Source organism: Coenobita brevimanus, chromosome 14, assembly GCF_032717465.1.
Source record: "Coenobita brevimanus isolate Jiangsu-jjx chromosome 14, ASM3271746v2, whole genome shotgun sequence".
NCBI lineage: Eukaryota > Metazoa > Arthropoda > Malacostraca > Decapoda > Coenobitidae > Coenobita > Coenobita brevimanus.
Window position 1 is genome coordinate 9045001 of NC_136967.1, and position 14501 is coordinate 9059501.

The 14501-nt window shown below is 41.2% G+C and overlaps 1 protein-coding gene across 1 annotated transcript in view; it reads left to right on the forward strand.

Annotated features, from left to right (window-relative positions):
- The first annotated feature begins 2411 nt into the window (after positions 1-2411).
- Positions 2412-14501, forward strand: part of LOC145418999 (protein obstructor-E-like) — a 33938-nt gene continuing 21848 nt past the window's right edge. Inside the window, exon 1 of the mRNA XM_080287253.1 lies at positions 2412-2467. Within this exon, the coding sequence (XP_080143379.1) occupies positions 2428-2467 (40 nt within the window). The 5' untranslated portion in view covers positions 2412-2427. The remainder of the gene's footprint in view (positions 2468-14501) is intronic.

Here is a 14501-nt window from a genome sequence, read left to right on the forward strand (position 1 = left end):
TGGCCTACAATTGCCATCTCTTAATCTTCAATGTTGAAGTTTTGCAATAATTTAACAGTATAATATTGTGCTAGTTACTAAGAGTTGCTAATGAAAATCTGAAGAGCCATAGCATTTTTCTGAACTGATATACGTGAAATTAGTCGCAAAAGGACGAAAAACTGGGCCAAGCTAAGGTAAAGAAAGTATAGTCTACTTTCCCAGTTTTGTCTGACATGTATAAAACTAGCGAAACATATCCAAAGTCTTAACTGGACTAACGAGGGTCTCACCTGGTTCGACTCTTCCGTGAAGTGTTAACCAAGCTTTAGAAAGATACTTATTGCCCTGACTACAGCTGAAGCCAATAGCCCGTAGTACTGTGGGTTGCTTGGAATTGTGCAGGAAGTAACAGCAGTTTTGAATTTCTTTACGTCGAGTATCCATCTAAATGGCCCGCTACATCCTGTTCACCCTCCCATTACTTATATTCTTTCCGGGTAACGCTAGACGATTTTATTCAGCTGACAGTGAATCATGGGAGACAGAGAGTTGATACTGTCGCCAATTATCTCCCTCATGATCGGAACACCTCTAGTATCTAGTTCCTCCTACTGCCACACTATTTTCTTCAGCATGGGAAAATAATAGGAGGCTTGAGAGAGTTAACCAAGGTCAGACAATACTATTACTTAAATATTTCTTCTGTATTACAGGAGGTATTAAAACAAGACACAATCACGAACTGTACAATCACCGGGGGCCCGTCTTCAAACTCTCGGATATCTGGAGGAACGCTGGAATGCCTGGAAAGCTACGTGACAGGGTTACCTGGAATTGGTCAAACAGAGATTCTTGGAGGAATGTTGGAATGTCTGGAAAGCTGGAAGAACACGTGGATGAGACTGTTATTTCTGTCGGAACTCTGGACTGCCTGGAAAACCTTCAAGTAGAAAAACGGAATACCTAAAGAAAATCAAAATTCTCGATTCTAGGCGGAACGCTAGAATGCCTGAAATGCTGGAAGATGGAAGGTACCCGGAATGGTTCAAAGCTGGCGATTTTTGACGGAACTCTGGATCGACTGGATAACTATTAAGTACAACAGACAAAACGAGTTACCTGTAGTGGATCAATTAGTCATTCTCGAGGAAACGATGGAATACCTGGAAAGCTGGAAGGTCGAGTTACCAGGAATGGAAGAAACCGCAATTCTTGGGGAGCGCTGGACAACCTGGAAAGCTGAAAGAACGAGGGATCAAAATGCGTTTATTGACGAAACTCCGGACTGTTAGGAATTTCATCATATATATTAGACTACTACGTTCCCTGAAGCAAATCACACGATATTTCTTAGGGGATCACCGAAATGCCTGGATAGCCATCATATATCGAGCTGCCTGGAATGGATCATGATTGGCGATTCTTAGTGGAAAATTAGATCAACTGGTAAGCCGTAATATATAAAATAAAATTGCTTGGAGTGGCTTAAACTTCAAGATTCTTTGCAGTGCGCTGGACTGCCTGGAAAGCCACCATATATAAGATCACGTTACCTGGAGTGAATCAACCCGTGATTTGGAGAGGGAGTGCTGGACTGCTGGAAAGCTGGAAGAGCGAGTTTCCTGGAGCGGAACAAATCGTGAAGTCGATGCTTTCACTCATTCACGGGGATCCTCAGCCATCTCCACCAGTAGCTATCATCCTTCTCCCACGCCTAGACGAATTTAATCAACGAAGGAGAGAGTTTTGAACTGGAGGGAACAGATATGGCCTTAATTAGCTCTTTCACTACCACAGAGCTCTCCTAAGATAAACAGAATCACCCAAAATTTATGAAAGGCGTCATAGTAGTGAAAAGGATTAAGTCTGAGATGTCTTGTACTGGCTTATTGTTTGAACTTCCTGACGATTTTATTCAGTTTAGGAGACTTCAAGCGGGAGAGGTTAAGAAAAGCCTTCAAGAAATATTAAGGGGTTCTCCTTAGCTGAATCGAACTGTCTGGCAGCAGCAAGAATGTAATAACAAAACGCACACGGGTTGCAGGGAGTCTGGGGCCGTATTTATCAAGGATCTTAAACAATGTGCCAGATGAAGAAGTCTGTATAGCATTTCACAGTTATGAGAAACAGTTTTAACGTTAGTATTCTGTGAAGGATGAGATATATGTATGAGTGAAGACAACAGTTAAAACAAGCAATCTTATTACACAATTCAAGCTCATTTGGCCTGTACATAATGGACTTTTGGAATAAAACAAGCAAGCGACCCTCAAAACCCGCACGAGGTGGCCTGGCTTCTGCTCTCTCCCTCCCTCCCTCCTCCTCCTGGAACCCTCCTTCTCTCTCCCTCCCCGCTCCTCCTCCTGGCCTCCTCCTGAGCTGGCACGGTGAGGCGGGCCAGTGCAGTCAGTCAGTCAGTGCCGGGAAACTCGCCAAGGACCCACCATGCTGCGCGCGGCCGTTCTCATCGCTCTCGTGGCCTACGGTAAGAAAATTGGACCAAATTTTCTTTTTCTGTCCTATTATATACCGGAAAACTTATCGATCCAATATTTTTCCAGTTAACACGGTAATTTTGGAATCTTATAACGGTGGCTTGCCTCATAGCATTTACTTGAGTACGATTAAAGTTAATCCACACAGATTCCCTACCCCACTTCTTTTTTTTTTAACTAATATGGATTTGACATCTTGACCGATTCATCTACCTGGCTGTATTTTCCTAATAAATGGTGGAACTCTACAATTCACTGTGTGGCTAGTCTCTCATAGCACTGGAAGTATGCGAAAGTTAGTGACGCACAGAAATCTTCCTCTTCAACCAGCTTCAGCTGCTCTTTTACAAAATACCGCATGACATGTCTAGAGGTAAATTCCCAGTCCATTTTATAAATTTAGGAACTCATTTAAGTGGATAGTCTCTCACAGCTATGCGGGTACGATTAAAATTTCATTTCAAAACAGTCTGGAACTAACCTTCGGCCACGACCACGAAACAATTTACCATCCCATATTTAGTCACTGGCATTTTTTACAGCGTCCTGGAAGGCTGGCATGTTTATTTTCTTAAGGGTATAAAAGAGTGTGTAGTATCCCAATGCCCCCCCTTACCCCCACCCTCCTCCCGTTCACCCTCACATCCCCCTTCCCTTCACCCCAACCTACCCAACCCCTAACTCCTTCAATCCATTTTTTTTTTTCCTTGGCATTTATCCACCATGAGGAGGATTTATTGTCGTAAAGGAGTTTATTAAGACTTCAGATATTCCCTCCCGTACAGAACCTGCCCTAAGCTGAAAAAAAAGAAAATGCCTAGAGATGAAAAACACTAAGAAACACACGTCACCGGATTCAGTGGCTTAACCTCCTCATCCCGGATTTAGCAATGACCATGTATCGCAAATCTTCGTCCACCATGTCAGATAATTTAATGCCAAGAAGACCCAGTGAGCACTGTGTCCCTCCTACTATTCCTATTAAAGGCTGGCATTCCCATTACTTATCAGGATATATCTTTTACTAGAATTTCGTCGATTATTGTTTGAGATTTTTTTTCGTTTTTGAAGGATACTGTGTCAATATACCTACGATCTTTGTTTATTATCGGTAAGACTTCTGTTCAGTATTTCTAGGATTTTAGTTCATTATAATTATTATCTTGTTCCACGATGTCTAGGCTTTATAATTTCTAGGACTCTGAAAATATATATTATATAAATAACTTCGGTTATTTCTAGGCTTTTGGATTTCCTTTGATTTTGGTGAAGTTTGGGGGCGATTGTGGTTCACTATTTCTAAGATTCTGGATTCTACTCTTGCCTGCTTATAGATCCCATGCGCCTTATTTGGAACAGTAGGCATGGGGTAAGATGATGATGATGATGATGATGATGATGACGATGAAAAACCAGAACTATCCATCCCCACATGTAATGGTTAGATACGGTCTACGCTAATGATGGCAAATGATAACGATACCAGTTCTGTAGCAAGTGATCGTTGACATGTGTATGGCGCCATCTATCGGGTCCAGAGAGCACTAGGTCAACAGTCGCCTAACAGTTTCCAAACCTGACGTCCACGTAACCTTGGGGGGGCCGTAGTTACCCAACAAGCTAGGCGGGGCGACCTCTGATTAACCTCCAAACACCACCAACTTCACAAGCGCCTTCTATTACGCATTTCACTGACTTCTCTCCGGAGGCCATTAGTGGTAAGGCGCAATTTTTAAGCCTATGAAAACTGGGGAATTACTTGTATAGCGTTGTTTCATTTTAATAGCAATAACATTCACCACTGAAAGTTTTGAATACTTTGGGATATCATTTCAGCAAAAAGTTATCATATCTGGGCATTTCACTTAGCTGACTTGGGAGCTACTGGTCATACTGCACAATTTAAGCATGTGAGAGCCGTGGAATTATTTTAAAACTCGAGAAATACTTTATGCCCTCATTCTAAGGATAACTATAAGCTCTTTATTACGTAATTTAGGCCTGTGAAATCTGAGGAACTTATTTATTGCTTCATGACAGTTAGTTAAACCTGGACGACTTCTTTGTGCCCAATTTTAACAGTAACAGTAGTATCATTTACTACACAACTCTTGCCTATGAAAGCTAGGAATCACTTTGTCCCACCATATTTACAACAATTATTTCCTCCCTTATGATTCAACTCTGGCATTTCAAAGTTACAAATAATGCTGTGCCTTCGTGTTAACAGTTGCACCAAGATCAGTTAGTAAGCAACGTTGGCCTGTGAAAGTTGAGGATAAGTTTGCGATTTCATTATAGCAAGGACCCGTCACTTTTATTGTGCTTTTCACTCATCTGGCTTCGGGTTGTAGGTCGCGGTGTGCAATTTTTGGCCTGTGAAAACTAAGAACTGGCTAAGAGTGTGCCTACATTTCAACATCAAAATCCTCCCTTATTTAGAGGTCTTTCACGTATTTAACCTACGGCTATCGGTCATATTACGCAACTTTTGTCCAGGAAAGCTAGTAATATGATGTGTTTTTATGTGCTGATTCTGCCTGGTTCAATCCCTAACAACAACTACAGCTACAGCTACAACTACTAGCGCCCTTATTATGAATTACACTCATTTTACTTTGATGTATCAGATAGATTTCACAATTTTTTGACTGTGACAGCTGGATATAAGTCTGTCTTTATTTTCTGTGTTATTATTCTGCAATTTTCATTCTTACCGTGGGAAATTTCGAAAGGCCTTGTGTCCACCGCGCGCGCCAGGTGAAAGGTGCAATTTCTACACACACACACACACACACACACACACACACACACACACACACACACACACATCATATTCTCTCGCCTGCTTTTCATTTCATATCGTTGATTCTTTGCAATATACCTCGCTCGGCCAGCTGGGTTAACACGTGATGAAGAAAAGTGGCTTTCTTTTATTATTATTACTCGTGTGTTCCTGGCACGGCTGGTCGGGGGAGAAATATGTTGATTGTTGTTGTGGGGTTTTTAGGCGAGTATGAATGTCTGTCTTGCTGGAAAACCCGATCTTGAAGTTTTTTTTTTTTTTTTTCCAGAGACTTTTCATTTTGACCGAGGCTTAAATACATGGCAATATGTTGAACTGTGGTTGAGAGGTCGAATTTTTTACTTTGCCGGGAACCCTGATCTTGGAATTTTGCATTTTGATGACTTTTCGTTTTGGTCGAAGTTAAAATAATATATCGCCAGACGCTTACCTGTGCATGACTCAGTTCTGCTGCAGGATGTAATGAAAATGAAATTCACTATCAACTTAAAACTGTCTCACACAAGAAGGAAAATGTATACCTTCATCGAAAACACTTATAATGGCTAGCTCTCCCTGAAAACACTTTATTAAAAACTGTATAAACTCTTGAAGCAATAAGGTAAACGTGACTTTGGTGAACAGTTAGATTGCTACCTACACAGATACCGGTACCTGCAAAAAATAAGCACAAACTTGTTCTGGATTAAGTGAGTTATATAGGCAAGTATGAGGCACACACACACACACACACACACACACACACACACACACACACACACACACACACACACACACACACACACACACACACACACACACGTCAGACCAAAACAGGAGTCTGCTTCATTGTCTAATAAGGTCACGTGATCTGACGTCAAAGGTCTCACTGCTCCTAGCCTGCCACGCCTCTTATCATCAATTGCAACACGGCGGAATACAGTACAGTTAGAATATTTAATACAATCGTAAATAAATCAGCGGCAGTAACTGTTAACTACAAAATTATTGATAATTTTAGGTTCGATTTTACTTAGAAACAAATTGTGAAAATTATACGTAAAAACAGAGATAATTTCACAAACCATCATACGATTTCGAAATGAATTATAAACGAATCTGCCATGTAGATACTTAAGTTTGTTTTCTATCACTACATAATACAGCAGAGACAGTCAGAATGATATACACAACCTTGATGATGAATAATGAATAAATGAATCTGTCACCGTGTTATATGTGTTTATTTGCACACTTAACTTTCCTGTCATCCTTATCATAATCCGACACCTTTTTCCCAACGTTATAAACTGGATGGGCAAGATTCAGAATCAGGAACATAGAACACTGCGATAAACCACGGTCAAAATAACAGACCATACACTTATTTATTCATCATTCATGTGCGTTTTCTATGCTGGACTCTTGGTGAGAATTGCATTTCAGTTTTATATTTTCAGAACCATTAAAAGTGTGAAAAATGCATACACTTCAGTTCAAACACAAAGACACTGAGGAACATGCATATCAAAGCAAGCATACACCTAAACATACACACACGAAACCAAGCACACAATATTCACAAATACACACATACACGCACATATAATAGCAGTATAAACACGTACACTTCATAAACACATACACACACACAATTAAATGAACACACACACAAATAGAAAATGGACGCGTGTAAATACTGGCAATTGATGTTTGACTGTTACGGTGTGCCCTCATCTGAATACAGTTACCGAGTGTTACTCAGAATATAATTCATACCAGGAATCATAGCCACAATGCACAAACACACTGAAGTATAACAATGCGCGCACACACACACACACACACACACACACACACACACACACACACACACACACACACACACACACATCTGATCCCCTGCCAAGTCTGCCCAGGGTCAACACTATTACCTTCATTGACCGCCGAGTTACCTGAGTTACCATCAGTGGAATTACGTGGCCGCTTTAGCCTCTGAACCAGGTAGTAACGGGATAATGAAGAATCTTGGTTTATGAGTACGATTATCCATTGCTGAGGTAACCTGGTATCAAAACTTTAAAAATGATATCTAATATGTGATCGACAAATCCATTTCTTAATTATAATCACGTAATGGATGCATGCCAGTTATGATGATGATGATGATGATGACGATTATATTATTATTATTATTATTATTATTATTATTATTATTATTATTATAATGATGTTCATCGTTTATATTTGTACATATATCATCATTCTCTGCATCAAGTTTTTACATCACTTCTGCAATATCCAAGTGCAATGATGCAATGGATGTTCTCTTCATAAATGAACAGTTGCTTGAGGCTATCGTCAGTCACAGTCATTCATACACGCTATGACTGCGGGAGAGGGCACAATGCATCCATGATCTCAGATTCATTCTATCTGTCTATCCATCTATCTATCTACCTATCTGTCTATCTACAGCCTGACGCCTCATTCCCGGAAGGGACAGCCACAAACAAATTTCCTCCTTGTCACTCTGTCCTCTACCATCAGGTTTGCCTCTTTCTAACTCGTACCATCCTCAGCTTCCTCTGCCTATTTTTCCGCATTTTCATACTGCCGTATCTTCAGAGATTCTTTTTTTCAGTATTAGTACAAATCTTTCTCATATTTTTTCCCATTCATCTATGAAAAACCATTTACCACTTCGACGACATTTTTAAAATTAATCTAACTGTTCTTGAATGAGTTCTTTGACCAACGGTTTTAACAGACAACCTTATACAGAACTGTGGTCACTACCCATTGATCGACACATCATTATTTCTCACAGGAATTCACTGACTAAATAACGTGAATGATGTAACAAATGTCAACAGAAGAATGAACTGATAGCATCTACAATATACGTGGTGATATTGTGTCATTCATATTATAAAGGTTTACTCAGAAAAGATGATATTTTAGGGGACTGGATTTTTTCTAATTCGTATTGGAAGACTGTAGAAATATTTACTTTATGCAGTTCTTATGGATGCCATGAATTCGTTACGTACGGTAAACTTTAAGAACACGTAAGAATGCTATTAAAGAGAATATGTTTTTTCCTGCACGAGTGGCCTGACGGTTCTGTGGTTTGACTAGTGCCGAGAGGGATGTGGACGGGAAGAAAAGGGGAAGAGGAAAGAGAATGCAGGGGGAGGGAGGAAGGAAGACACAGAGAGAAAGAGGAGAGGGAGAGGAAAGGCTTTGTCAGGAAAAGAGGACGCTGAGAGGATACAAGTAACATTACAGTGAAAAACTTGAACATACAAACAGGAAAAACACTGGAAACTCAGAATTGAGGCAGGTAACACTGGAACGAGTGTGACTGAGACAGACAAAGGGGGGAATTGAAGGAATGTGGAATTTCTGGAGGAAGGTGGGAGGGAAAGTTAGGTGGAAGAGTGGTGGTGGTTGAGTGGGTGAAAAAAGAGGCGGTGAAAGAGAGCAGGACGATTGTAGGTCAGAGTGATGGAAGGTGGTGGGGGGGTTGTGGGTGTGAGGGAGAGAGTGTGGCTACAGAATGAATGTGAGTATGAAAGAGGGTGTGGGAGACTGAAATAACAGGGATCATGTGAGATTCGGAAGGAAGTGGGAAAGGGAATGTGGGATGGAAAAAAAAAAAATGTAGGAATGAGGGCATCAGAATGAAATAAGAGTGATGAATGAGGCTAGTGGCAGAGAAGATGTGGAAAGGATGAAGAATAAATTTAAGAAGGAGTGGGTGCGTGGGATGTGCAAAGGGGAGAGAGTGCGGTAACTGTTGAGGGCGTGGCAGCCTGAGCAAGCGTGAAAACATCCAGAGTGAGAGTGTGTGGAGGTGACTGCTGGTAAAAAGTGTTATTGAGGTGAATATCAGGTAATAAACGTTTTTAGTGGACAAATGAAGGTTGGAGGATGGGGATGGATAGATAAAGTCACATAACAGTTACAGGAAGCCAATTTCATGTAATACGTCTTTCCAGGTATTTTAGAATTTGAGTGAAGTTAGTGTTTGTGGGACGGAGGCGAACATTCTGAAAGCTTGTGTTGTGGGAGTGAACGTATACCTCACTGCACTGTTTACTCTAATGATACTTTCTCCTCCCAACGTGTTTTCGTGTTCTCTTCTCCGAAACCTGACCACCATATAACTAAGGGAATGATGATGATGATGATGATGATGATGATGACGAGTGTCTATAAGGAGCGCTCTGTTTTCATAGCGACTGATGTTCCTCCACCTACTGAAGACGCGACTTTGTTTTAGACCCTACGACGAGACGAAAAACTGGTACTACACGTGACGAATGTATGTTTTTATTGAGCCAGGGCCAAGTGAGGATTGGTGTCTGAAGAATCTGCTGAATCCTAAACAAACACTCTAAATGATGGAGGTTTTTCTGGGGCTTAATAAAGGCATTTGGCTTTACCTAAAATAAAATATCGGTATCAAAGTGACGCTCACCAAAATAAATAAATAAATAAATAGTGAAAAGTAAGGGAGGGAGAGCGGAGTAACTGAGTCGGACACATACACCGAAATGAATTACCAAGCAAGTTTATTCCGCTATCCATAATCAGTTTCCATTTCTTAATTCACACTCTTTACACTCCATAATAACTTTACCCTTTGGCTGGAACGGATTTCACAAACTAAATAAAAACCACGTGAAGTCCACCTGACCAAAGTGCAAGGTTCGTATCTAGAACATGAGCTGAACTAGAGGGTTTTTAACTCTTACTGCAACGGCGGGTTTTCCTAAGCACATCAAAATCGTTTAAGATACATTGAGCGTCAGTACAGCAGTGGAGGAAAAATTACGTCCTCTGCTCTACTAACACGCTATACCAGTCACCTTCTCCACCTCCTTCTCTCTCTCTCCCCTTCTATCTCTCTGTCTCTAAACCAAGTGGATGTGGTCGTCCTTGGTAGACCAGTAGACCTCAGTCCACGTCTACCTACCCACCTAGGCTACCTGACTTCCCTCCTGTTACCCACCGACCCTCCTTCACTGATTATAGTTGCCTCGTTTACTTCCCTGACATCAATGGTCTTTGTGATATCCTTTAACTCTTATCAGTACGGTGACGTTTTTCATTAATCTTGTTACAGGTTTAAGAGGGACCGTTAGTAGTGGAGGAGTTACTGAAGACTATAGCTAATGTTTACTGTCCAGTTCGAAAGATCTCCTCCACCTTCACCTCCTCTTCCTCCTCCTCCACATCATCATCATCATCATCATCATCATCAAAACCTTTATTCCCATCCAATGATGATGGGATTCTAGACACATGGAAAGCGAAAAGTAGATACGAAAACGGTAGAACTATCAACAGCAATGGGCCACATAGTCATTCACGCACTCATTACTACCAGCAAAGTGCGCTTTGTAAGCGCCTGACGAACTAGCGAACGTTGTACATACGTCTATCATCATAATTTCATCTTGGTGGAAACTTCAACATTTCTGGTGAGGTAGTTGACAGAAGGATAATTGCGCTAAAATATTTACTTTCTCACGTTTTCTCTCTGGATGTGCATATACTCGTAGCGAGGCGCCGTAGCATTTAACACACAGGCAATGTTCAGTTCTCTGCTCCCGACTTGTCGTGTCAACGAATTGCGTCGGTAAACGCTTGACTACTGATCGAATGAAAAAACCCTGAAATGGGGCGATTACCCTTAATGATTTTACCCCTTAAACATAAAAAGACGTTCATGTAAAATTATGAGCATAATATCCGATATTTTATTGTTAGAATTCATGCAAGAAAACATAGTGTTACGAATCTTTTTAAATTCAGTTTCAAAATGAAGCATGTAAATTGAAGCCCTCCGTACATTCCCCTGGAAAGCTGGGATTCCAAGGAGGTTCTTTGGCCTCATGAGTAAATACATAGCTAAAAACAAAATTTATTGAATGCATATACTACCTGCTGAAAGAATCTCTTCTCTATCTCACATAGTAGAAGTTATTGGCCTCTGAAAACCATCGTGGTCGGGCCGTGTAATGTCCCGCCGGGCCGGGTCGTGTCGGGCAGCTAATTTCTCAGCTGAACGTAAACATCGCTTCCCTATGCTTGCTCGCTTTGCTCGCAGCGCTCACTCGTTCGTTATTATTATTATTATTATTATCATCATCATTTTTTTCAGTTTATATTTCGCAGAGAAAGATTTAATAGATGATGTATCTAAATAGTCTTCAGGTGGATAAATCATCTGGTGGTATTAAGAATAATGTCTATATATAAGGTATCGTCGCAGTGAATGGCTTAAAAATTAATGTCGTAAATGAGTGATTTTTTTTTTTTCTGTTTTTGCGTGATATTCTGTGTAATCAATATACGTTTCTTGCCTCATTTGTGTTAACGCTAGTTTTCCGTGTTCCAGCTCTAACGATAATTTCTTCAATAAACTGACATCTTTTTGAGTTTCTCATTGCTCTCTCTAGGCAGTTTAATTCTGCATATGATCGGCTTTTCGAAATGGAGGATACAGACTACAGTATATTAACCCCTCCTCTTCCAGCAGGCTCTCCTAAGCTCAATAAAATCGTCTGGTAGCAGCAAGAATAAATTACAAACAGATGTATGGGTAGTGAAGCTGTCAACAGCACGTGGCATAATACTTCCAAAGAATTTTTATGTATTTTTCTCTCTCTCCCCTTCACTTGCGTTCCCTCCCTCCAGACAGAATTACTCCTTTCTAATGCCACGTTTCCACACAGCCAGTCTCTCCTGCCTTTCCCTCGCCTCAGACCAGCCATTTTCTATGTGCACGACATTAGGAAAACCTGCTCATGTACCATCAACTGAAATTATTTACCTACATCTGAGTCTGAATTCGTCTACTTACCAATAATTTTCCTATTCACTGACAAACAGCTTCGTTTTGTATTTCATTATGCAAAGAAACACAGCGGACGACCGTGAGAACATACTGTCAGTAGCTTGGCTGGACACCTGTGCCTACATATATATTTATAACGTTACAGTCTGACTAAAAACCCCGACACCAACACGATTCTCTTTTTTCCTCGTAAACTTATTATTCCATCAGTTACAGAGCTAATGAAATCATGTCTTCGTGGCGTCCAAAAATTAGCCGAATTCTCTGGCGTTAAGCAGAATGATATCCCTAACGGAGACACATGGCCTCAGAAGGTTTACCAGCGGCACAACGTAATCATGTTACACAGTTATTAGCACGTCTGACATTTCCACCAAAACCAACCAAACTACCTCACTGAACCTCCTGCCATACTTGACATTTCCACCAGCTCACCAATCAAGCAACCTACCCACCCACCAACACCACCTGCCTTCCTGGTCCAGGTATACTGCCCTGCCCTGTCCTTATCAAATGCCTCACCCTCTCTCGCTTCCCTATATCACTACCTTCTTCTCTTACCTAACTTCCTTACTTTGCCTTATCTCACTACCTCACCCTGCCTCTCCAAACCATCTCATTATCCTCTCTTACCTCATTTCCTCGTCCTGAGCTGCCTCACCCTGCCTGAATCATTGCCTCGCATTGTTCCCCCCCCTCTTAGGTCTATATCCTCTTCCACCTTGCTTCCTTACTCCACCTTACCTTACTGCCACACCCTGCTTTAATCATTTTCATTCTCAGTTCTCTGTACATCATTACTCTTTCATATTTCATTACCGCCCCCTCCCCCCTTTATCTTACCTAACCGTTTTAGTGTACCTGCTCACCCTACCTCTTTTTCCATACATCCTCTTTCTCTTCACTACCTCATTACACTCTCTCACCTTACCTCACCTCACTACCTCATTACGGGCCACCTCACGTTTTTACCTGTACTACCTGCCCTTAATGAACGACAGAGCTCCCTGATACTTACCTTGCCAGACCACAAAAACAGCACAGTCTAATCGGCGTTCTTCCTACATCCAGAGTGAGTTAGGGGGACAGGTTCTATCACGGCGAACGGCATTGGAGGCTGTGGCATTTAAGACATTGCGGGAATTCTTGGGCAAGGTGGTGGACGAGTGGACAGTTCAGTGTGGCATATGATCATAGGTTCAAATCTTAGCTGTTCCTGGGATCTTCTTTTTGTGCATCCGACTCCAAACACATGCTAGGAAACGCCGCTTTTCAGGTCCAGCACTTCACTCACGACACACGAACAGAGGGCTGATCCCCTGTAGCCCCCTCACGTCACCTGATACCTGGATACTAATGTATACCATGTTATACGAGACATGCTGAACATAATGCAAATTAGATATCATGGTATTGGGGGCAGTGCTTTATGACGTGTCGATGGGGTCATACTTAAGACCACTAAACAAGGTGGTGTTAAAATCAAATCCACAAACTATTCCCTGCAGCATTAGGTTACACCACTGTACCAGTCCTAAATGAAATATGCTTAGCATACGATTGGGTTGATAATGGTAGACAGTACATCGGTGGTATCCAGCCTTTCGGTTCGATGGATCCTCTAACAAAATAAAATAACAGTTGCTCCCTCTAGCTTACCACATCTTTCTCTGAAAAAGTAGATAGATGAACATCGCTCAAATGAGCACGTTGAGTATCAAGTTTTAAAAACTCGGGTTATCGAATCTAATAACACGGTACCTTAACACACAAGTATAGACTCAAAAACGAAACCGATAACTATGTGATAACTGCTGCATAACATTTTACTGCTGCTTCGATCTGATGTTCAACATTTAGATAACAAATGAGAATTTCTGGAGCACCCTGTGAACTCATTTGCTAATAACAGCGTAGCAACCACTTTCACCCAAAATTTGATCAAGAACCTCTTCGAATGTCCTTAACAAATGAACAACCTTTAATTTACAGGAATCATCGCACACTACCTCCAGATACCCTTTCTACAGGGAGGCTAACGAAAAAAGAATTCTCAGAAAATTTTGCCGCACGAACATTATTAGGAAATTCTGTGGGTCCAGAAACTTAAGATTACCTCATGGTTCCATCAAGAAACATACTATGGACTCCCACGGGTTCGTGGCCCCAAGGAAGATAGGCCTAGTTGAGCAACTGGCCCTCGGAGGTGGGATTCTTTGCTCATGTTTGGGCCAAACAGGCACACACACAAAAAAAACAATGTAATCATCATCATCATCATCATCATTCCAACCCTTATTCCCACCGAAAAAGTCTGGGTGAGGTAATGTTATCAGTTCATTCTGTTAATGCAATGGTAAAGGTTCAT